Source organism: Hesperophylax consimilis, chromosome 14 (genome assembly GCF_061612785.1).
Source record: "Hesperophylax consimilis isolate HC1 chromosome 14, BYU_Hcon_1.0, whole genome shotgun sequence".
NCBI classification, from domain to species: domain Eukaryota; kingdom Metazoa; phylum Arthropoda; class Insecta; order Trichoptera; family Limnephilidae; genus Hesperophylax; species Hesperophylax consimilis.
The window spans coordinates 12,442,449-12,467,291 of NC_142849.1; the positions used below are offsets into that span (position 1 = coordinate 12,442,449).

Below are 24,843 nucleotides of genomic sequence, written 5' to 3' on the forward strand. Positions count from 1 at the left end.
TATTTCATCACGTGGTTGAGCTGAAACTTAGGTAGCCATGCATTTAATTATTACAGCCGGAAAGTGCTTGAGTGAGAACTTCAAAAGGAAGAAACAGTAAGAAAAATGGACAGAATGAAAATTAATTTGGCGTCTGCGATGATCTATTTGTTAATTTTGCTAAGATTGAAAGCAGAAAATTAATTAAAAATAATATCTTCCAAAACTCGGGTTCTAACAAAAAAATAAATGTTTCTCTTCTCTTTATTTTTTTTGATGACTTTGGTAAAATCCACTGGTAAGAGATCCTTAGAATATGATCACTGAGAAATGTGTTTTGTCTTGCCATCTATGAAGAAGAGAAGCCATTATTAGTTACGGTTGTAGGTAATTAAATGCATGGATTAGAGTGTTTGTGTGATCCTTAGAGAAAATGGCAAATAAACCGTACCTCGTTTGAGCAGCCAACATTTTCCCATCGCCGATGTGAGGATTGGGCCAAGTGTTATTTCACAAAACAATCATGGTAGTTTGTGTAATTGATTAATCCAAACAAAACAATGAATATGTAATAATGAATGATGACAATTTCATTCAAGATGCAAATAATGACCACATAATTGGCATGCCACATTACTGGAATTGTTATTGTTCTGATTCCCATTTAGTTGGTTAAGTCCAAACAAACAACGCTCAACTAGAACTTTGGCTTTGCTTGACAGAGGATGGGAGATGGAAGAAATTGTCTAGGATTCTGTTTAGCATCTCTAGGAATAGAGTTAATACAAAGAAACTCAAACCAAATTAATGTTTGAAACTCAAACTGGGTAAAAATAACACTTGTTTGATCCACATATTGATTATGCGATTGAGAAAGATGTTGTCCTCGGTAGATTTATTTTACAAAAGAGATCTTCTACAAAGACTGTGTTTTATTACTGAAAACAAAGTGCTTGACTTATATAATTATTATTTTATAATATGCTCATAGATGACCAGTGAGATTATATTCAATCAGGCCACTATTACGCTGACATTTATCAATCTACAGATAAAATACAATATAATATAAGTATATATTTAGATTTGAACAATGTTTTAAATAAATTACTAATGTAGTTACAAAAACATTAATAATGATTTAGCAAAACAATTAATCGAAATTAAAGTGTATTCAACATTTAAAAATATATTCATAATAAAATGGTGTAAAAACTTTAACATTACTGATCAAATATAGCTTACAATCTGTTCAAGTAGGTGCTATCAGGGCCAACTATATAATAAGGGTGGGTCACCAAAAACTAAAATAATGTTGGATTAACTTGTAAGAGAGAGAGACAGGGGAAAACCTTAACCAGAACCAAATTCCATCATGCAACAATAACATTTCCATAAACAGTTTTAGGACCAATGGTGTTAATACAAATTTACATAATTATGTGAAGGTTAGTCAGTTGAAAGGAAAGCAAATACAAACAATTTATGTAAAGGTGTTGTTAAATTCACATTTTCAAGAATTACAAATTTGTGTTTAATTTTTTTTTTGATTTTAATTAAATGAACATATGTTATTTTCTATAAAAGATTCATTGCAAAAAAATCAACACGTAAAATTTTTTTTTTTTAATAACACATCTATTTTCAATTTTCAACCAGTTGGGCAGGCTAGTAGCCAATTTCAAAGAATTTTATTATTATTTTTGACCAAGGATTGAATCTTCCTCCCCAGGGACTGAAGTCAACCACACTAACGCGCCAAATCCCAATTGGGTAGGACTAGGACTGCTGTGATGTCATCTAATTTCAGAGAAATGCATACGTGTCAATGTTTGTGCGTGTGATTGCCACCAAAAGTTGATAGAATGTATTGTCAACGACAACAACTCAGTTTGATCAGATGTCGGAAAGTGGTTTAATTTCCACTTTTATTTAAAAATAGGACAGCATTCAGAAATACATTGATAAACATTTTCTACCGTCCATTGAAAGAAAGATGATAAATTAAATTATATTTTGTTCATAATATATTAATTTTCAAGCGCTGATGCAAAATTGTTTTTTTTGTAAATTGTTAATGATTGATTATGAGTTTGTATGAGAAGAAATGTGTAGAATAGAATAATTAGGTAAGTAATAAAACAACTTTCCACCATGATGTTACTAGCTTACTTTTCTAAATACTGTGATGTGATGAATACAATCTACATTATAAGTTATTATAATATAATTCTAATTATTATTGTAATTTTTTTTCACCAATTTGAATTATACAGTAGAACCTCGTTAATTCGAAATCCAGCGGACATCAAAAATCAAATTTCGAATTAACGAATTCCCACGTAATTCGAAATTTTATGAAAAAAAAAAAAAAAAAAAAAAAACGCCGAAAATCGATTTTCTCGGCCGCCTCTTCAAATCCGGGTGGTATTTTAGTTGTAAATTCGTATTAATACCAATTTTTTTCTTTATTTTCGCGGTCGATTACCGTATCGGCCGGCCCTTTAAATTCAGATATTCGCAATAAATTCGTAAAAATGCTATATATTTACGCGTAAATCGAGATTCTGCTGCCGATTTCGGTCGCGGCCTACCCTTTAAATTGAAATATTCGTAAAAATACGATATATTTCCGCGTAAATCGAGATTTCGCGGTAATTTTCCGTCGCGGCCGGCCCTTTATTTCAAATATCTGAATTTGAATTCGTAAAAATACGATATATTTCCGCGTAAAACGAGGATTCGCGGCCGTATTCCGTCGCGGCCGGCCCTTCAAATTCAGATATTCGAAATAAATTCATAAAAATGCTATATATTTACGCGTAAATCGAGATTTCGCTGCCGATTTCGGTCGCGGCCTCCCCTTTAAATTGAGATATTCGTAAAAATACGATATATTTCCGCGTAAATCGAGATTTCGCGGTAATTTTCTGTCGCGGCCGGCCCTTTATTTCAAATATCTGAATTTGAATTCGTAAAAATACGATATATTCCCGCGTAAAACGAGAATTCGCGGCGGTATTCCGTCGCGGCCGGCTCTTCAAATTCAGATATTCGAAATAAATTCGTAAAAATATGATATATTTCCGCGTAAATCGAATTTTGTCGGCAGTTTTTCGTCACGGCCGGCCTTTTAAGTTCAGATATTTGAAGTAAATTCGTAAAAATATGTCATATTTCGGCATGGATCGAAATTTTTCGGCCGATTTCCGTCACGCCGTATTTTTTCAACGCGGATATTCGAAGTAAAGTTAGTAAAAATACGATATATTTCCGCGTAAATTGAAATTTCGCGGCGGATTTCCGTCGCGGTGATGAAATACGATATATTTACGCGTAAATCGAAATTACGCAGCCGAGTTTCGTCGCGGCCGACCCTTTAAATGCAGATATTTGGCGTAAACTCGTAAAACTACGACATATATCCGCGTAAAATGTATTTTCTCGGCCCTTTAAACTCGGATATTCGAAATAAATTTGAAAAAATACGACATTCCAGTGTAAATCGATTCAGATTTACAAAATAATAATACTAATTAGGACGATGTATAACCACGTAAAAATACATTTTTCGGCGTTTTACCGCCACGGCTGACTTTTAGATTCAGATTTACGAAATATTATGATTTATTTTCGCAAAAATCAAATTTTTTCGAATTACACGAACAAATTTTCGTGCGCGGACAAAAATAAATTTCGAATTACGAATTAACGAATTTCGAATTAAAAAAAAATTTGTATGAAAAATTTTTTCAGCGGAAATTTTTTTTTCGAAAATTTCGAATTACGCGTTTTTTCGAATTATCGGGGTTCGAATTAACGGGGTTCTACTGTAATGAGATAGATAGATAACACTTAAAGGAATTTAAGAAAAAAGGTTTTATATGTTTAGTCACTATCTCAATAATATAAAAATAAAAAAATTAAATTGATGAAAAATTTAATTTAAAATTTTAAAAATAAATAATTCCACAACCAAATGCCTACATAAAAACAAAAGACAGTAAATAAAGTGACTCAAAATTTTGGAACTAGGAAAATAATTAAGGCAGTGCTCATTTAACCCCTGTTGAGCTGAAGCCCTGCATTTGCAGAGTTGAAGAATTGCAGTGACCATATACATTCATTTTGCCTTTGAAAATCAAAATGTCTCTTTATCAAGTATGGTATTGTCTATATGTTGGCCTTAGCAAAAATTTATTTTTATCAATTGAATATTAAAGGAGTTTCGTGACGCCATGTAATTTTCCCTATTTCTGTGTAATCTTTCAAGTTTACTCAAGGGAGGCTAAAACTGTTATAAAACGGCTATTGGAAAATCAACAGGGACAATAACACTGTTTATTTAGGCATGTTTACGCCTTTAGTTAATAATAATTGAGAAGTATAGATTGTGCATAGTTTTAAATGGTGAATCTTTTCTGTATTATCGTGATTTATTTTTGGGTAATTAAGCTTCTTTAGCCAACGTTTCGGACAGCATTACAGTGTTCATCATCAGGGCAGAAGTGCCCTGATGATGGACACTGCTACATCTGCCAATTAAATTTCAATTTGGTTCACATGCACATTTATGAAAAAGCTCTTGCGTTGTATTGCGGTATTTAGATTGCATTGTGCATAGCATTTTCCCTTTTAGAGGGTACCTATCATGGACTTCATTTTTGAAAATGTAATCAACTATCTGAATACAAAAAATATTTATACCTTTAAGATAGTTTGAGCACAGTCTATTAAGAAATGTAAAAAATGAAAGGTATTACAGTCATTGCAAGCAAACTTTCTGATGTCTTTGTACCCGCTAATCTAAATCTAATGAGTATTACGACTAATAAACTCTCTTCGCTGGTTTCGTATACAACTTTAGAAGCTTGTACAACAAGTCTACATCAAGTTGGATTGTTAAGTTCATCTTCATATCTTGTGTTGATATGCTGATCAGGTTTCCTATGCATATATGATGATTTTGTTCTCTGTTTTATATTGTGGGGAACATGCATTATTATTATGTAGGCTTTGGAAGTATTATGAAATTACTCTTAGGTGGTATTATTTTTAGATTGAAATTAGTTATCAGAAGGCTTATTGTTATTATAATATATCGATGATTATCTACAATACTTTTGTCAATCCATCAATCGATCTTGCATTATATGACCAAATATGTATTACATATGACAGTATTATAACGGGTCACCATAGCATCGACATCTGGCAATGAATAAGATTTCAGAGAAGGTGAAAAGAAATGTCACTTTATTGTCTGTCTGGCTTGCCCTCTACCACAATCATACCTCGCTGAGCAGCGGTTCCTCCAGGTGGTTGTCGGTGACTCGCGTGACAGTGGTCTCGGTGAAGGTGGACTTGGTGATGGTCTCCGTGACCAGGCCCAGTGCAGTGGGAGAGGGCGGCAGAGGCACCTCAGGGGGCGGCGGGGGCCCCCGCTGCACCGTGACGGTGACCCCTCCCGGGGGGGGCACCGAGGGGGCCACAGGGGCTGCCAACGGCAGGGGACCCCCCTTGAAGTGCGGCGGGATCATGGCCACGAAGTCTTCATTGGTGATCGGCCGTGGAATGGGCTGTCAAAGCGACTTGCTCGTGTTCAATTGTTTCCAAGGCATTGCGGAGTCAAATCACAATATTTCAAAGCTTTCACATTCTGCATCACACCTGAATCTACTATTGTCACCCAAACATTAACTTATTATCATAATATTTTTCTAGTACATATAATTGATTTCATAATGGCATCTACTTGGTTCTAGAAGGTATTTATTAAGAATGGCAATACCATTTTGTTTTGTTAATAGAGGTATGATTCAATAAAAAGCTGAAATGTTGTGATTCAACCCCTTTGTGCCGTATAATAAACTTACCACAATTACAAATACAAATTGGATGCATGCATAATAATTGAGAGATGTAATAAAATGCAATAGGAATTCATTCGAAATGACAACAATAATTTTGATATAAAAGTAAAAAGGTTTCTAGGTAATAATTTTTAATGAAATCTACGAATTATTAGTAAAACTTTGAGGATCATGCCAATTTTGAAGTTTGTAAAAAAATGCTTGTACAAAGAATTTGTTAGGACAAAATTGAAAGCTTTACAGCGGTACGACGAGATCTAAATATTATTTAAAAGGTAACAATATTGAAATGCACGAAATATTAAAATTATTATAATACTAATAAATACACTAAATTTAAACAGTCATCCATCACAACTGACCGGAATGAAAATAAGACAAATTCAACATTCAACACTCAACACAATCACTATGTATAAAAATGGTAAGATAAAATGGTCGACTGTAAGTATGAATTTGTCTAATTTATCATAGAACTGGAAGCATTCCCATTCACACTGTAGTTAGGATAGGGTGGGTTGATAACAAACCTGTGTGTCTTCATTAAACACCTCGTTGGTGGAGTTAGACACGTTCTTGGGGATGTGGTTATTCACTTTGGGGGCTCCCTGTGCCCCCTGCGCCCCCTGACTGGTGCTGTTTTCCACAATGGGAATGCCGACGGTGTTCTGGAAATCACATGATATCAGATCAATAACGGAAATTTAGATCAATAAAATATGTATAATTATTTGATGCAATCGATAAGGTGATTTTGTTGTATTAATTTTTTATATAAATATTTTATAAATTTTTACAAAAGTCAAAAAGAATGTGACCTTACTGGGGTACCCCATTCTAAAGTCACATTGTACATGGTTTTGTTTAGGAATAATAAATCAGGTCAAGTTTGTTTTTTTTAAAGTGTGTTCATTTTTTAAGTAAGTTTTTGTAAGTATCTTAAAATACTATACGAGGAAAATTATAAAGCAGTATCTAGAAGAAAAACATAACATAAGCGTTAATCTTTGAACTTTTGCGTCCATATTTGGGGAATGTTGAGAAAACTTGTACAGCTAAAAACATTTCATGCAACATTTCTTGATTTTCATAATTATAGAGGTGATCTCCACGAAACTGAGAGTATCTTCCACTCCTTTACTTCACTCCTTCACTCGCAGGCAACACTTTAGAAAGTCATTACAATAGTAGATTAACATATTGCGACAATATGATTAAGTATTTATGCAGTCAAAAGCTGATAAAAGTACCTCAGGTGACAAGCTGGAGAATCTTCTTGGTGCAGGCTGTGGCGGAACATTGTTTGGAACTTGCTGAGTAGCACCGCTCAAAACCGACTGACTACCGGCCAAGGTCTGTGGCTGGGCTATAGAGTTTTGCTGCTGGTTGACCTGGTTCTGCAGCTGACTGGTCACGATGGGCTGTTGGCCCACAGCATTCTGCTGCAGCTGCTGGAGTTGTGCGGGGTTTTGGGATTTTCCGCTGGGCAGCGTGTTGTACTGATTGTTGGCCACGGGATTTGTGGTGGTCAGGTTGTTGGTCTGGATTCCCCCCTTCTGGAGTACGGCATCTTCGGTCATGGAACGTCTGTATGTTGGATAGCCTGAAATGGATTTGATAAAAGTTTAGTTTATGAAAATACACCCTACATACAATAAATGAGAAAAAGTTAAAGGGATTGGAAAACATTAGAGCAGAAGATAAAATACTTGATAATTGTAATGGAATGTTGCAAATATCCACGCAGAGAGTTGCCATTAGAATTTTGGAGTGAATTAGCTCACCCGTTATAGCTTTTTACATATGTAGGTACATAACATATTAATCTTGGCGGATTTCCCCGATGTGTACCGGTGACAAAGGGACCGATGCAACTACATCTTCAGATTACCTTCCACATAAATACCAGTAAAACAAACACAGCTTTCCCATAAGATGCGCATGTTCTAAAGATTGCAATCCATCCTGACAAATAACATGCTTTATTAACTTAGGCAGGTATAAATAAATGTGAACCAACTTACTGGAGTTCTGTGGAATGACGGGCGTTTCCCTTTCCACGACGAGCCGCACAAACCTCTCGTGCCCGGTGAGGAGGGACACTGCCTGTTCGTGCCGCGCATGCGCCATCTCTGTTCCATTTATCTGTTCACAAAAAGGGCTTAAATCAAACAAAATATGTAAATATATAAAAAATATCAACTACAACAAATTAAGATGAAGAAAATTGTTGGATTTGGTTAAGAGAAGAGAATGTATGAATGTGAATAATGCAAAAAGTGTATGCCGAGACAGAGTTTAGTGGCGGCCAACTTGACATCAATGACATTGAAGATAGAGACCGTTGTCACATATAATTAAGTGCTATAAGCAACAAAGGAGAACTTAATGTGCGTATTATGTTTTTAACATTAACCTTTGCACACTGGAGTGGGGTAATACACATCCCCCAAACGAAAATTTTGTGCAATATCTAATTTGTTTTTATCACATACACTAAAATTTGGGTAATCCTAGAAAAACTATTCAGTAATGGATCTGCATTTAAAATAAAATTATCCCGTAACTCTTTTAATATATTAAATAATATCTATCCAATTCTGACAAAATTACTTTCCCTTTCCCCAGATCCCCATTCCTTTTTTTGAAAATTCCTCGTCACAAACAAACTGCGAGTGCAGACGTTAAAGGTGCATTTTACTGGAAAGGGCTGTAATAATAAACATTCCAGTTACGCTTGATATTGTACCATCTCCTTTAACTGTTTTGAGTTAGTGCCGGGCGAAGGTGGGCAATGTTCGGTTAAAACTGTAGGTAAAAAATAATTTGTAATTACTAGTAAAAATAATACACGAGTGTTACTGAAAAGGGAATATCAGGAGACACGATTGCTCCACGATATATGGGGTAGCATATAGACCTCACTTCTGGTGATGCATGATTTTTACCTTCAAGTACGTAAAGGTTAAATCACAAAAATGATATTTACTTACAGAAACAACTTTGTCTCCAACTTGTAGTTTACCATCTCGAGCAGCCGCCCCAGCGGCTGAAATGCGAGACACATAGATCGCTTCACTTCCATCCTGAAAAGTAAATAACTCGTCAGTACAGTGTTCCAAATAAGATCAAAATTATAATTGTATAAGCCTCCATTTACACGTGACAAGCGGCCGATAAGGGAACTAGACCTCACCTTTTCAGCCTTCCACTTGACTATACCATCTCCCACAGTTGTGACCTCATCCATCTGCCAATTTATAATCATATATTCATTATAAGTCCATTAGTTTATCACAGAGGACGAGACAAATGTTCAAATGACACGTACAGTACATATCGCTGGTTTGCTGCAAGATGTCACTAATGGCTACTTTCACCAATCAAACAAGTTAAAATTTAGCTAAAATGAACAAACAGTGTCACTAACGCAGCCGAGTTTAATCTTCGATCACTGCTATATTTAGTGGTCTTGCAAGTCTTGCAATCTAGGATCTACAATCTACTTTCAAAGTGTTTACATCAAAATATCACTGCAAAAAATAAGTTAAGACTTCTTGCAGCAAACCGAAGATGTAATTTTTTTTATAAATGTCACGTGCATAAAAATATATATTAAATATTTTTGTCAACTTATGTGGCCGAAAATATGTACACAATTCTTTTTGCGGCAGTTGTAATAAACAATCAACAAAAATATTATTGTATTCTTATAAATTAATAATATTATATAAATCAGGTTGTGGAGAGCTGCAAATGAATGCAAGCATTATTGTTCTAATCATTGTTTCGAAAAGTAAGTATAAAATAAATAAAAGTTTATTTTACCTTGAACGGAGGTGAGCCTTTTCCTCCAGCTATACTGAAACCTAGTCCATGACCATCCCTGATGAGAGTTGTGTGCACTAAGATCTTCTGCATGTACACTGTAAGGTAAAAACATCATCAAATCACAAGCAGCAATAACCTAGAACCGTGATTCCCAAAGTGGACAATATCGCTCATCAGTCGGCAATTTAAGTCACTTATAACAGAGTTATAAGTGCTTTGGGGACGATTTTACATGATTTTGGCGATAGGCATAGGTAATTTCTGCACTTAAATTATTACAAACACTAGATAATTCAGCATTTCATGCTATTTAAAAGTTTTCTTTTCATAAAATTCCGAAAGATTTCGTGACAAAAATTTTCTTTAGAATCTGACTTTTGAATGACTAAGAATCAACAGCATTTATTGGTTTGTCCTTGAGTCTACAAGGTACAACCAGAAACTATACTAATTGTTTGAGATTTACAAAACTGGGACGGCTCCATTGAGGGAAACACTTAGCAAGGATAGAAGGTAGCCAACCACAAAAGAGGCTTCTCTACAATGAGTCTGCGGGATAAAGGAGTGCTTAGAGGCCTAAACTTGATGACTGGAAAGTGCACAGGGGAATACCACATTCGATTTGTGTATTCGAAGGGTTGTAGTGATCATGGTATGATCATGTTGATGATGGTAATTGACATATCTATCAAATTTAACCTAAATTCAGCCATGAAGCCAATTGAAGTTGTTAATCCCAGCATCTGCCCACTGACACTTTGGTCTAATGTCATAATAGTACAACGTTACAGTATGACAACAGGATACATAACATAATTGAGATTTGTAGGTTACATCAGATATGCTGGACTGGAAATCATAAATATTAAGACACAAATTATGTAGAACTGCAAGTTTACCAAGGGGAATGGTTTTCTTTGCAGGTATACATTTCAGAACTGTTATTTAATATATAATTTCCACTTATCCAACTAAAATCCAGTGTGCTCAGGATCAGGTTGCATCCTAGAACTATGTTAATAATAATATTTGATATTGTACCTTGAGGTGGGGGAGTTGATTGTGGACTAGGAGTAGATTTCTTCTCAGCCTGTTGCGCATACTGATTGGCTATTACCAGAGGACTTAACTTCTTGCTCATTATAACCTAAAAACCATCAAAATTATTTTTATGGGAATTCAACAGTTTACATTATTTATAGGTGCTAACCAGTAAAACAAATACTGTTATTGTAAGCGTTTGTAAGGCATGTTTATAAGTATGTTGTGTGTGTGTACATATTAAATAAAGCACACCTGTCCATTCTCCAGTGACACTGGATTCTCCACCATTGTTAGGGACTGGTGACTCGCACCGCTCGCTGCCCGGCTGTGTGATCTGTCAAGTCAAACAATACCATTATTATTATAATAATCAATCAACATAACAAATGCAAGGATCAAAAATGTGCTTTGTTGAATTAAAATGCTTGATATACAAAACATCTCCAGCATAAAAATTATAACAATATAATGTATTAGTATCAATACTGACACTTCTATTCATAATATTCTGCGCAGTTTAATTTAAATTGAAATATTAAAAGTTTTTATCACCATTACAATGATTGCACCAAAGTAGAATAATAAAAAAGCACTTCAAAACACCAGAGAAGTAAAAAGGTTTTTACCTTGTAGATGCAGGGGTATCTCTTGTAACAACGAGAATGAGTGTTGGTCCACTGGCTTTGAGAACCTCCACTGCGAAGTAGTGGTCTACATCCACCACCACTGTGCCGTTCACGCTGACCACCTTGTCTCCCACCTGTAAAGAAAAATCATTTGAATTAGAAGCCACATTATTGCAATATCACCATGATGATAAACATTGATGAATTTTATGTATAATGATATGAAAAATACCTAATAAAAATATTTACTAAAAGGACCAAAACAGATCCTTGTGGAACTCCTCGTAAAATCGAAAAATTCAAGAAAAATCGGTAAAAACATCCACGTAGTTGATTTTTTAAAATTATTGTTAGCGCCAACACAAGCCAAGCTTACCTAATCTTGTTTATTATAGGTAATGATAGTGGTTGTCTTTGAAATAGAATAATTTACTATTCTACGAAATCGATCTCCGAAAAGTACTAAACCCACAATAATGGACATTCTACTGCGCATATTAAAAAGATGGAAAGGGGGAGAAATAAGGAATTAACGACAGCGGACTGAAATCAACTGGGATACCATTAAGCAGGAGACCAAAAAAAGCAGAAGATACGTATGACATACCCTGAGTCCCGCGTTGTGCGCCGGCCCGTTGGCCGTGACCCTGGAGATGAAGATGCCGTCGTCGTCACCGCGGAAGGGCGTAGAGCCTCGCCCGCCCGCAATGGACAGCCCCAAGCCGCCAGCTGCGCGGCTGATGCGGATCTCGTACTGCTGGATCTGGTGTGGGGACTGCTCCAACAAGGAGCGGTTGTCCAGGCCATCGTGGGCTGGAACAAACAAACAAACATATTGTTAGTTGAGGGGATTCACAAAAGGAAAGTACACTTAGAAGAACCTGCCACAGAACATAGCACCTTGAACTACATGGTCGAATGTGGTTTATTAACTGGTAGAGAATGTGCACCTTGAGTTTGAGTATCATATTCAAATGTGATTGATTAATTGAGGAGCCAAAAACGTGGAACCAGGGAAGCCCACTTTTAGTAACCTAACAAAGAATATGATGGTACCTTGAACTTCATAGTAAATATGACTTAAACATAACTTCAGAAGAGATTGAGAAGAGAAGAGAAATCATTATTTTATCAAAGGTTATAAAACTTCGCCAAATCAACTTCTTCAAATTGAAAACAATATAGCTCTTTAACAATTGAGGAGAATTTTCAGAAAGAGAAATATCTCCAAAATATTTTTTTTTCGTGAGACAGTTTTAAGTGAACAATCAGTCAGGGTCAATATTTCATGACAATATTTAAATGCAAATTCAATCAACTGTTAAACATGATTATAAATAAGAAAACTAAACTCATTTGGGAAAAGCCATCTTTGTTTAAGAAGAAGTCGAAAATTGCGAAATTCGATAAAAGATAAATATCTACAAATTTGAAAAAAAAAATGTTTTCACATAGCGAAATTCACTTTATTATTTTCTATTACACATTAAAGAGGTAAAAATATTGATTTTTGAAAATATGAATGGGTCATTTCGTAGATATATATACATAGAAAATAAGATTTTTTTATTTCTGTACCCGAGAAGCTTACGGACGCAACTCGAAAACACGAAACATTCAGGAGAGCCGAAAACCAATATGTTTTTTTTTAATTATAGAAAGAATTTTTTTTTTTCAATCATCAATTAAAATAATTGTGGAAATAACGAGAAATTTGCTAAAAACACAGGTTTTCGATTCTTCTGTACATGGCGTGTTTTGGAGTTGCATCCTTATGCTTCTCGAAATAAAAGAGTAGGTACAATATTCCGACTTCCGACAGCCCAATTAAATAGTAACGATGCGATAACTTCCAACTAGATTGTAACTATTATTGGCACGAATGTGATTCCACTAGCTCGACGTCAAATAGTCTGTAATTACAGCGTATCTACACTGCAAATTGCCAACTCGAGTGCTCTCAATGCCTACTCGGAGTAGAAAGGAGAAAAACCTGAGAAAAGTCAATAATATAAATAAATTGGTATGTAATTCAATTAGCGTGATGTTTCCGGATCAGAGTTGGGTTTCTGAAAGCATTCCAAGTCTGACGGATCGTGAGCTCGGCTACCGAGAGTCGTGATCCGAGATCGATATATTATTTTCCGATGGAAATGTCACAATCCACAATATGTAGTATTACACTTCCTCATTCTCTACCAGCCTGAGAGAACAGGCGGTGAAAGTATCAGCAGTAAACATTAGAAAAAACTTGAGTTTTCATTGCATGATAGTATTTTTCTCAGTCGCGAGTCGCGATATTGTAAGATTAATTCCGCAAAAAGACACCAGGTCATTTCGGAAAGAAACTTTAATCAACACAGATTAATACAAATTATTTTTCCAAAGCCATTTATTTCAATTAAACAATTCTACTTCCAACCACTAAACAAAAAATCTTATCGAAAAATGTTGAGACAAAAAAGATTTTAATCTCATTTTTAGATTTTATAATAAAGATCACAGAAAACACTAGAAATTCTTATTTAACGGTACCAGGATTTAAATTTCATACGACCACAACGGTAAACAAATATGTCATTAGCGATATAAATAAGCTAATTTCAATTATTCACGGAGTAATTCATGGCGTTATTCATTATGTGGTCAATAACTCACAATGCTCCCATATAAACATTAATATGGCGACGATTCAAGCGGAAAAAATACCGAAATTAACCTGAAAAGCTGTTACGTGGGAAGCGCCAAAATTAATTGGTTTAGCCAAACTGGTGTTCTTTCCGTAATGAGGCATTTTTAAAATACAGTCCCGTTGAAAAATATCGTAATTTTTAAGGTGCCGTGGGTTTGCTCTAAATCCAATAACGTTAAAAAATCACTTATTATTATACACCAAAGACGAAAACCTGACACTGACAATAAGACATCGGCGAATTTATAAATAATGCTAAGTGCTGCGTATTCTTACGAGATGGTAAAAAATTAAAACAATAACTGAAAATAGAAACGTTGAAGGCTTCACACTCTCCGTGTGCGTCTTCTTTTTCTTTACTATGTGGTTGAATTGGACGCTTTAAATGAATATTGCATTAGAGAAGGGAAAAATTAATAGAATCTCTTCAAACAAATACACAACTCATTCATATTTTCACTGCATCTCTATCCGATCTTTAGGAACAAATCTTATTTAAATAAAAGTAGCCACATTCCATTTGTCTACATCATTTTTTTCTACGGTTAACCTCAAATTCTTGCAACTTCTGAGCAATTTGTTCAAATTCCTAACAGATACCTGACGGCTAATGGCAGAGCAAAAAAAATCACCGTAAATACAGTAATATGTTTGTCCATAGGTAGAAAAACATCCAACGGCACTGGGAATTCTTTAGCATTGTTCAAGGATTTCTTTACAACTTGCTAAATGAATGAGATCTCGACACACGTAGATACGATAGCAATCTAATGGTGATAATAGAAATACGCAGCAAATATCGCATGTTTAAAGGTGAACTAAATTACGATTGTTACGAACATTCTTCAGAGTTGTAAAAGTCTTGCGGCAGAGAATGTTTATGCGAATTTTGCAAGAATGTATACAGATTAGAGAAATTACTGAAAATTTAAATCGAATAAAACAGATACTCGTAAAATTTTCGTAATAGACCGGCAGACGATTACCAGAAGATAATAAATTTTTTGAAAGAAAGCAGAAACATTTTTAGTTGCAAGACTGCAGGAACGTATTGCTTTTTTTAAAGATTTAACAAGAAAGAATATGTACACGTTTGCTTTTGTCAAGGTGAACATGAGCGATTGTAATAAAATAGTAACGGATATTGAAAACCTTGAAAATAGGCTTCGTTCTGCAGTCTCCATAAACAAATTTTAAACATCATAACAATGTTCGAAGCCTAACCAAGGTGCAGACTAAGACATTTTTCTAGCAGCATTTAGAAGTAAATCAGTAGAAAACCGTTTAAGGCGAAGCACGACGAAGTAATGCAAAATCATGTGTTTTGGTTTGAAAATTTGATGGCTTAGAAATATTTTTTAAATTCTGCAAGTGGAACACATATTGGCCTTAGAAATGAAGAAGCCTACAAAAACTGCTTTAAAGTTCAAAATCTCTTATTTTCGAACCCATTTTCGGTCATCGTTTTACTGTATAATGTGGTAAATAGAGTTCTTTAGAAAATGATCGTGAAAAATTAAAACATTTCACCTGAACTGAAAATAAAATAAAACACACTTTTTGGCGTTTTTTTCTTGCTTAAATAAAAGTAGGCGGCTGATGTAAAGCAGGACTTTAAACCTTATCGCCATCTACATAAGGAGTGTTACCGTTAGCGGCTCGATTCAAAATGCTTCATGAAGTGTTGAATCGCCTTAATTTATAAATACGTAACATTCAACGAGATAAAATATATTCCAGAAATCTGTCAAAACAATAAGTTTCTTGAAAGTTTCTCGATACGCGCGTGCTAGACATAATAATATTATTTTTACCCGGAGTTCATGAAGGTGCAGGAAGCTGTGAAAACTTATGTTACAGAAGGTGACTGAAAAAATAAACACTAATATGTCAAATTTAACGTGGGGCGGGCGGGACTTACTTCCTCGAGACTATTATTATAGAATTAGCCTGAGTTTAAATCACGGCTTAAATCAACTTAAACAGTTTGTTTTTCGATCTATATATAAAGGTTACATCCTTTACGTGCTGTAACAGGAGATGAGCGTATGAAGACGTATGAGACAATCTCTGTAGTTTTTTTTTGTATTTGGGTGCGGGCGAACTTTATGGATCATGACGGAATTCGTTAGATCATGCAAAAATGCAAAAAGTCTAGAGTTGCATCATATTTCTGACGTGATTGTAAATCGATTACTGACCATTTCGAATAAAATTGATTTACCTACGATAAAACCGCGACATCTATTAGACATTTTGGCGTGTTAAATTATAAAAAAGCACAAAATAATACACGTTAAAATAATGACGTAAGAAATAATGCCACATTTTATTTTGTAATCTTATTGACATTATTTTAAGAACAGCAACATTCGATGGTCAAAATTTTAATAATATATGACAAGGAGGTCATAGGTCATCAATTCCCAATATCGCATCTTTTACCACTATATTAAATTAAAAAATATCCAATATAATATAACTAAATAACGTATAATAACTTAATAACTGTGTTTCAATAACGATGCATGGTATTGCCCAACTGTGTACATTAAAAAATCAACAAGATTTCAATACCGCGTGCCACAGACCAAGAATTGCCCAGCTAATAAGCCAGTTCGCAAACAAAACAACATGACGTAATGCCTGTAAATAAGAAATTGCGCAAATATCGATACACGTCATCAATCACAGTTTTAGGCATTTAAAATCATCATTTCGACATACCATTACAGCGCGTGTTCACAACCATGTTGTACGGGGGATCCTTAGAACGACCAAGGCGATATTCCCTACCAAAGTCAATAGAAATTCCACATCGGAATCGACGTTTGTTTCACTTCACTGTTCGAATAAGAGAAAAGCACTTTAACTAGGAAAATTTATTCTGGAAGATAAACACATAATAATTCGTGGTTCTTATAAAATAAATATCCAAAAACAATTAATAATAAACCGAAAAGATGAATACATATTATTTGATCTTTAATTTGTAAAATAATATGATTTCTTATTATGTTTTTAAGATTGAATGAATAAAGTGGAAACTTGGAAATTAAGACATTTTTGATAGACTCGTTGTCGATGACAATGAATTCTATAAACTTTTAGTGGCACTCACGCATTTTTCTGAAATTGGATGACATTATATTCAATAAAAAAAATTAACAGCAGTTACTATCTGCAATAAATGTCGCAACTATTCAATTAGAATTTGGCTTAGGTGTTAGCGTTGTTGACTACAGTCCCTAGGGAGGGAGGTTCAATCCTCAGTCAAACCAAATAATAATAATAACAGATATATTGTAGTTTAACAAAAACTTCGTTTTTACGGTTTGATTGTTTATTGAAATTAGCATATTTGAAGAATGTTTACTATTATTACGAGATGGTTATAATTTACATTAGCTTTATTGGGATGATTTAATATCTGGAAACCAACAATAACGCATTTCAACATATATTAGGTTCTGATAAATTTTTTTTTCAAACAATTTTTACAAAATTCAACACAAAAACACAGGGTTCAAAATAATTACACTTCACCGAGAAAAAAATCATCAACACTTTTCACTAAAATTTTAATACTGATGTAAAAAACAGCCCCGGATAAATGCAAATATTATAATAATTGACGACTATGTAGATACAAAAAGAATTATAACCAGTAAAAACGCCTTTTTAGATAATGTTGTTTGTTGCAATCTTGGGAAACCTGGTCGAATGACAACCGACAGCTATATGTCGTCTATCGGCGTTTCCTACTAATGCGCGACTGTCTGAAAGTGAAATATACACCAGGAAGTGTTCCGCTCAAATGGAAGTTTTGATAATTTCAAGTGAAGCACGGTGAAGTGCACGGGCCGGGGGTTAAAATTTGATTAATGAAAAGGGTAGTAAATACGGTAAGGTTCAGCGGTTATTGAATACTCAGTGACCCCTAAACTTAAAGCAATTAGTCTTGACTCATTGATCATACGTTCATAGCAACCCCCAATTTCATTAACACGTGAAAATGTTCGTTAGTTAAAGCAACGGGAAAAGGGGACAAAAACAAAAAACAACAATGATTTTATTTTGAGCTGGCTGACGTGTACCCGGCCCCGGCGTTGCTTGGGGACTTAGGGGGGTAAAGTTTTAAGGTTGCGATGCTTTTTAAGATATACAATTCCGTTGTACATTATTTTGAAGTATCTTTTAAGGTTTAGCCAGCGTTAGCAATGTAAGCGTCCGAAAAAAAAATATACGACTTGATTGCAAAATAGTGACTTTTCTCTACTTTCTGTAAATTTAATACACATATATTATATATGGTGACCGGATAAATCATCACATCTTTAAAAGGTTATATAAAGTCATGGAAAGTGATGAAACAAAAACTTTATTAGCTGGGTTAAGTAGGTTAGGTTAGGTTAAAAAAAAAATTCATCGTTTCTAATGACTTTAGATCACCTTTTAAAAGTGTGTTGAATTGTCACTGTGTTGAGTTATCATGGAACCATTATATATATATAAACCTTCCGGAAGAATTTTTCCAAATGATAGTTCCCTATCAAAATCCGTTGCGAAGTTTAGAAGAACTAAGCACACAAATAGACTACGGGGATAGCGACATTGTTTTATACTATTTAATAATAAAGATTTCCCCTACATTCTAGGACATAGACATCGAAAAAAGTGTACTTTGTGACTACATGGTTTTAATTTTGAGAATTTAATTTTTTAATAATACAATATTTATATTATTATGAAATTTTGTTAATGTTAATTTTACGCGTGATAACTGTTTAGCCATTTAAAGGGATTCAAATCAAACTGTGGTTCGGCCACATTAAACGGTCATGTAAAAAAATAATGTTAATTTGTATTATTAAAGGATCGATTAAAATACTACATTTAAATGTATTTTTGTAATTTCATTCAAACTGATAAACGGATAATTTAACTTATTTTGTTCACGCCATGTTTTGACATAATATGTGGATCTTTGAGGCGAGTTTATATCTATAAACCTATTTTAGGTTATTAATTTGGGTTAAATAAAGTAGGAAAAAAATAACCTACAAACTTATTTCATAATTATAATTGTGACCGCCAATAGTAAATGGCCGTCAAGTAAACATGACGAATTAGTAATTTTAACTTTTTAACGATGTCCAGTTTATCTGGACTTTCGGTCCTAATATAAGTTAGATTAAACTGACTTATTATTATTATATTGAAAAGCCAAATGGATGGCACTCGTAAAAAATAATACAAACAAAACAGAATTCATAATTAAAAGTGTTTTTTTTTCGTTATCATCGAATTAATTATTTATAAACAAATCGATGGGTATATTTACGTATTTATAAAATAACAGAAAAATATTTGATTTATTTGCAGTCACACAAGCTATACACGGTATTATTTATATTGTCGATAGCACTCACGTCACTGTTATTTGTATTGATTGTGTGTTGTTTACACGCGTGGCTTACAAATTATAACTTAATATTGTTTACGTTTTGACAACGGCAAAGACATAATGACAGGACGCGACTTTCCGCGACGGGGAACCAGACGCGAATGCGCGCCAAGGAAATGGTTATACCCACAGAGTTTACAGTACCAATTAACTACCAGGCAGGTACCAGTGCCAGTACAAGGCTATACGGTGATACCATGTTATTGCCGGTGCTGATTCAAATTTGTACAACAAAATCAATAATTGAGGCAATGTTTCGAAATGGGTACATATTTAGAGTTCAAAATTCCAATAAATGATTCGATTATAATGAAACATATTTCCACCGGAAAGATCGAAAAGCTTATCGGAATTGGAACGAAAGATCGTAAGTACAATTTCATTAGAATTAAATAAAATAGACAAATATGGTGTGTATTTGCACCAGATGCCCTCACTTTTATTTAAATACATATTTGCTAAAGTGACAAAATGTTGTTAAAAATATTTTAATTGGTCAAAATAAACAATTGCGTGTACAGTAGACGTCGCGTCCAAGAAAGTACGTTTCTATTTTTTTATAATTTAAATTTATTTATATTTAATAAATCAAAAACCAAAATTTCCACTGAAATCGTAAGATTTGTATGAAGGTACTAAAATAACTACCTATTTAATAATAAATCATGTCATATTTGACGTAATTATTATTTCTTTTTTAAGGAAAAATTCTATTTTCAATTACTTTTTTATGCATTCTAACTTTCTTAGACTTATTTATAGTTGCAATTTATGGTTGCAAGGCGAAACCGGTCAAAAATAAATAAGTGAAATAAAACTATGAGGTGTTTTAATACACACAAAAAAGTAATAAGATAAATCATTATCTATATCGAAAATGCACGAAGAAAAGTTACTGATATACAATATTACTAATTTATTAAAAATTTAGTCAAATTTTTCGTATTTCTGTTAAAAACGGGACTGCAGAATGAATTAATTGACAGGATTCCTAACGAACTGTCGGTAAAACACGAATATGTTATTAAGATGTCGGAACACATAAAAATGCTAATATTGTCGCATTTCATCATTATGCTCACCAGGAAAGGGGCAGCTGCATGAACACGTGTTCCGATATATTCTGAATGGACTAATATTTTATTAGGAAGTGGATTGCAATCACGTTTTTGACAGGATTTTAATAAATCGGCCATACTAATTTTTCTCCGTGTGGATTATACCCATAACTAAGAAAATTGTGGTAGGTACCTATATCGTTCAATAACATCGACCGTGTAGGTGTAGGTACTTAACCCCTCCAGTATTTGAGGGTCATATATGACCGGGCGTCTATATTATATAAAAGAATTTTTATATTTTTTCTATCATGCGGAAATAAATAAAAAAAATTGACGTTAGAAAGAAAAATAATATTTCTTTTTAGTTTTCCTAAAATATTTAAACTGGAATCCATTAATAAAATCCTAAAAATAGTCAAAATGAATAATTCATACTTCGCACCGCTATCGAAACAACCTGTTTAACTTTAAACATTATTTTTCGTTTTTGACAAAATTTTTCACATTTGATATTAAAATTTTATTATTTAGAAATAGTAATGTTTAGTTTAAATGCATACACAGGAAAGATAATTTTATCTTGTTTCTAAAACAGTATTTGTTTTTATGGAAAATTAAAAAATAATATGTACATAGCGCATTTGAAATACAAAGAAAATATTGCAAACTGAAGAAATGTGATGATGAATGTTCTGAAGGGTTAACTAATAAACAAGAGTTTGATAATAATAATAATGTAGTTGGTAGGTACTGTAGTTCTTGATGGATACAACCGTTCTTGACCTTTTGAACGGCGCACAGTGGGCTGAAAATCGCCTTTCATAGACATAGAGACTTGAATTTTCATGGGTATTTTTTTTGGCTAGAAATAGATTCTGCTGAATGATCAGCATATTAGTAGGCTTTGCATATACTTTATTTAAACTGTTTACGTAAAGCATTTAAGCATTAAAATGAATCATCAACATTCAAAAGTGTTTTTTTCAACTTTGAGATTTAAAAAAAAAATCTCAAGTTGCGCCACAATACGAAGTATGTCAAGAAAATACAAATAAATAGTAGTATATCTGTGTGTAAGGATAGAATGGCCAACCTTATGATTCCAGAGATAGCCTCATTTTTAATGTCAGTGTTATACAAATTTTTCTTAAAAAAATGATAACTCCTTCATTTGTACACGCAATTGCTTCGTACGAAATTTTATAGCATAGTAATGATCAGCAGAATCCATTTCTAGCCAAAAAAATACCCTTGAAAATTCAAGTCTCTATATCTATGAAAGGCGATTTTAGGCCGCTGTGCGGCGCGGCGCGAAGACATGTCCCCACGCCTTCCGTTTTCTAGGGGGAACCAGAGATGATGGAGCATCTCATGACGTCACTTATAAATGGGGAATGTGTAGCTTCACTAATACCGTACAACGTAGTCAATTATATTGACACACCTACCTCACTTACCTAGGTAGGTTGTCGGTATTTTGTTGATTTTGCGGTGTATGTTGACGACAAACTCTCGTACTATTTTTATGGTCAAAATTTTTAATGGTTTCCCTCTTTAGCGTATTTATAAAAAAAACATGTACAATGAACGAATATATTATAAAAGTATTAAATATGAAATATATACGAAGACGGTGTAGACCAGTCTTTCTCAAAGTTTTTGATAACGCCCCCTTGTGGGCGCTGGAGGCTCAAAGAAAATTAGGGGGCGTTAAGAAAATCTAGAGGGACGACGGCAGGCAAATTCTAAATAATAATAGTTTGTTTTACTTTTCTATAACAAAACAGGGAATTCGCCACTTTATTGGTTACTTTTTAAATTAAGTAACAAACTAATAGTGGAATTATAACTTTTCTACCACCATCATTAATTCTTCAAAGTTTGTATGAAAAACATCATTCACATTAAATAAGTTTTAAATTCAAAGCCTTCTTTTAATGTTAAATATTTCCTCTCATTGAAATATGCTTTGATCTCAGACATAGGATATGGGACACACCATATACATCCTATCCATTTAATAATGCATGTTAAAAATTATATTTGCAAAAACTGTTTTTAAGATACGCAAGGGATGGTAATGTAAAAAGGTAAGGTAAAAAATATGGGGGCACTAGATTTTTTTTAAACCTTAAAGTGGGTGGCGGTCCAAATAAGTTTGAGAACCTGTGGTGAAGACGAAAGCAGGTATGTGAGAAGCATAAAAATTAAGAAAAAACTTGGTGTCACGTAAACTTTATTTGGGCGGGGGAAAGCTCCAAAAGCACACATTGGATACTCATATAACATGAATAGCAAAACAAATCAAATCAGAAAAAAAAATATATAAATATACCTAGATACTTTTAAACCGGTATCCCGAGGAGGGGATGGGGCTACTTATAATAGCGCGTCGAAATTTCCACATAAAAATCTTTATATTATTTTTAATTTTAATAAAAAGAAGAGTTGTCTGTAGGTGACATTGTTTTTTATGTAATATATTATATTTATTAAGAATCTCTTCGTATTATTCGTAATCCGATTAAAGCGGGATTAAGGCCTTTAACGAATGAATTGAAAGGTTTCCTAATAAATTTTTAGTAAAACACGAATGTGCTATCGCGATGTTCATAAAAATTCTAATATTTTCGCATTTCGTCATTGTATATTATCAGGACAAATGCAGGTGCATAAACACGCGTTCCGATGTAATAGTAATATACTAAGAGTTTAATAGGAAACGGCCTGCGAACAATCAGCAATACTCATTTTTCTGCGTGTCCGAATTTACAATAGTTTTATTCCCAGAGTGATTAAATTTTGCAAACTTAACCTTCAGAATTACGAGGAAGATGACTGTCATCAACGTGAGATTTCTAAAAACCTTTTCCCACCACTTAAAAATAATGTTGTTTTTTCACACTTAACGTAAAAACGGTTTCGAAAAACTTTGCGTTGAGCCGGGCATCGCCGGTGACTTCAGCTGGTGTATAGATATAGGAAGGAATCGTGTACTTTCTGGAGAATGTTGTTGCAATAAGATTATAGTGTGATTACAGTGAGGCACAATTGCCTGCGGGAAGTTATTCTGGCTCCAGACTACCGTTTTCTAATTTGTCTCAAATGAATTGAGATTATTAGGTGTGAAGCAGCGCTTGCATTCAATCACATACCAACTGAGACTTTGGCGTCTCACTTCCATGGAAAATGTTATATGGGTAGAGCACAAACCATTTGATTCTCATTATACCTACAGTAATCGGCAAAAGAATAGTTATAAAAATACAGATCTTGTTTATTTAAATATCGATTATTTTTAATTCCGATCTCAACCCTATTTCCCGGTACAAGGCAGGAACTAAACAAGACTAGACAGATAGACATCTAAAAGTGGGAAGATAAATCCCGCCCGATATGGAGTCGCGTCACGTCCAAAATAGAAAGTCCGATACACAATGCTATCAATAGTCATAGTAAATAGTCTCAGTAAACGCCGCCGCTGTGCTCTGAACGCGAAATCAATCTATGGGCGATCGGTACCGTGAACAATTTAACGCAATTTGTAATTATGTGCTTCGAATTATGATAAATAGAAAATAAATTATGTTATTTATGCATCAATTCAGTATTTGTGTGCAATTTATCTTGGTGCATTCTGAAGGCATTGGCGTGCGAAGCTCTTTTTTTATTTCAGACACAAACAGGACATTTAAAGTACATTCTTGTTGTTAGTTGAAAATAAATTTACATACAAATATAAATGTCCCTAGACTAATGTGTCTGCAGCATTCAAATTTGCACATTCACTGGAGGAACACAATAATATCAATATTTTTTTATACAAAGATTAAAATTACAAAATTACAACACATAATTATTTTTAAAAATATGTTTAAATTAGGTATATAATACAAAATATCAAATCATCAAAAATGAACAAACAATATTTGTTTTTTTTAGGTACAGAAATTGTGGAGATATATCTCTTGAAACAAGTTATATTATTTACGAAAATATCTATACAAGCATGTGTTTTAGCAATATCATTGTATGATCGAGACATTCTAGACATGGGTTTAAAATAACCAGCGTTATTGGCAAAAATTTCGGTCCAAAATATGTTATGCTGCTTTGAATAAGGATGAGCATTTAATAATGGACAAGGAAACGGAAAACCGTGAAATCTGAAGTGCAAATGTATAATAATACAAAAGATAAAATACTGAATATTTTATAATCAAAAAATTTGTTAGTTTTTAGAAACGGGAAGAAAATTAGGTTTTGTCGG

The 24,843-nt window shown here is 33.7% G+C and overlaps 1 protein-coding gene across 7 annotated transcripts in view; it reads right to left on the bottom strand.

Moving 5' to 3' along the window:
- scrib (scribble planar cell polarity protein) overlaps positions 1-24,843 on the bottom strand; it is a 412,544-nt gene that overhangs the window by 41,090 nt on the left and 346,611 nt on the right. For 5 of the 7 annotated variants that reach the window (XR_016303147.1, XM_089639515.1, XM_089639518.1 and 2 more), the window contains 11 exons: positions 11,961-12,166; positions 11,354-11,487; positions 10,980-11,061; positions 10,725-10,830; positions 9,681-9,778; positions 9,049-9,102; positions 8,846-8,938; positions 7,877-7,997; positions 7,103-7,455; positions 6,383-6,520; positions 5,274-5,558 (listed from right to left, as the gene is read on the bottom strand). Coding sequence is in view for 6 of the 7 variants with exons in the window: in XM_089639515.1 (XP_089495641.1) it covers positions 5,274-5,558; positions 6,383-6,520; positions 7,103-7,455; positions 7,877-7,997; positions 8,846-8,938; positions 9,049-9,102; positions 9,681-9,778; positions 10,725-10,830; positions 10,980-11,061; positions 11,354-11,487; positions 11,961-12,166 (1,670 nt within the window). In the remaining variant the exon portion in view is untranslated. The remainder of the gene's footprint in view (positions 1-5,273; positions 5,559-6,382; positions 6,521-7,102; positions 7,456-7,876; positions 7,998-8,845; positions 8,939-9,048; positions 9,103-9,680; positions 9,779-10,724; positions 10,831-10,979; positions 11,062-11,353; positions 11,488-11,960; positions 12,167-24,843) is intronic. The other 2 variants (XM_089639514.1, XM_089639517.1) reach the window with 2 other exon arrangements.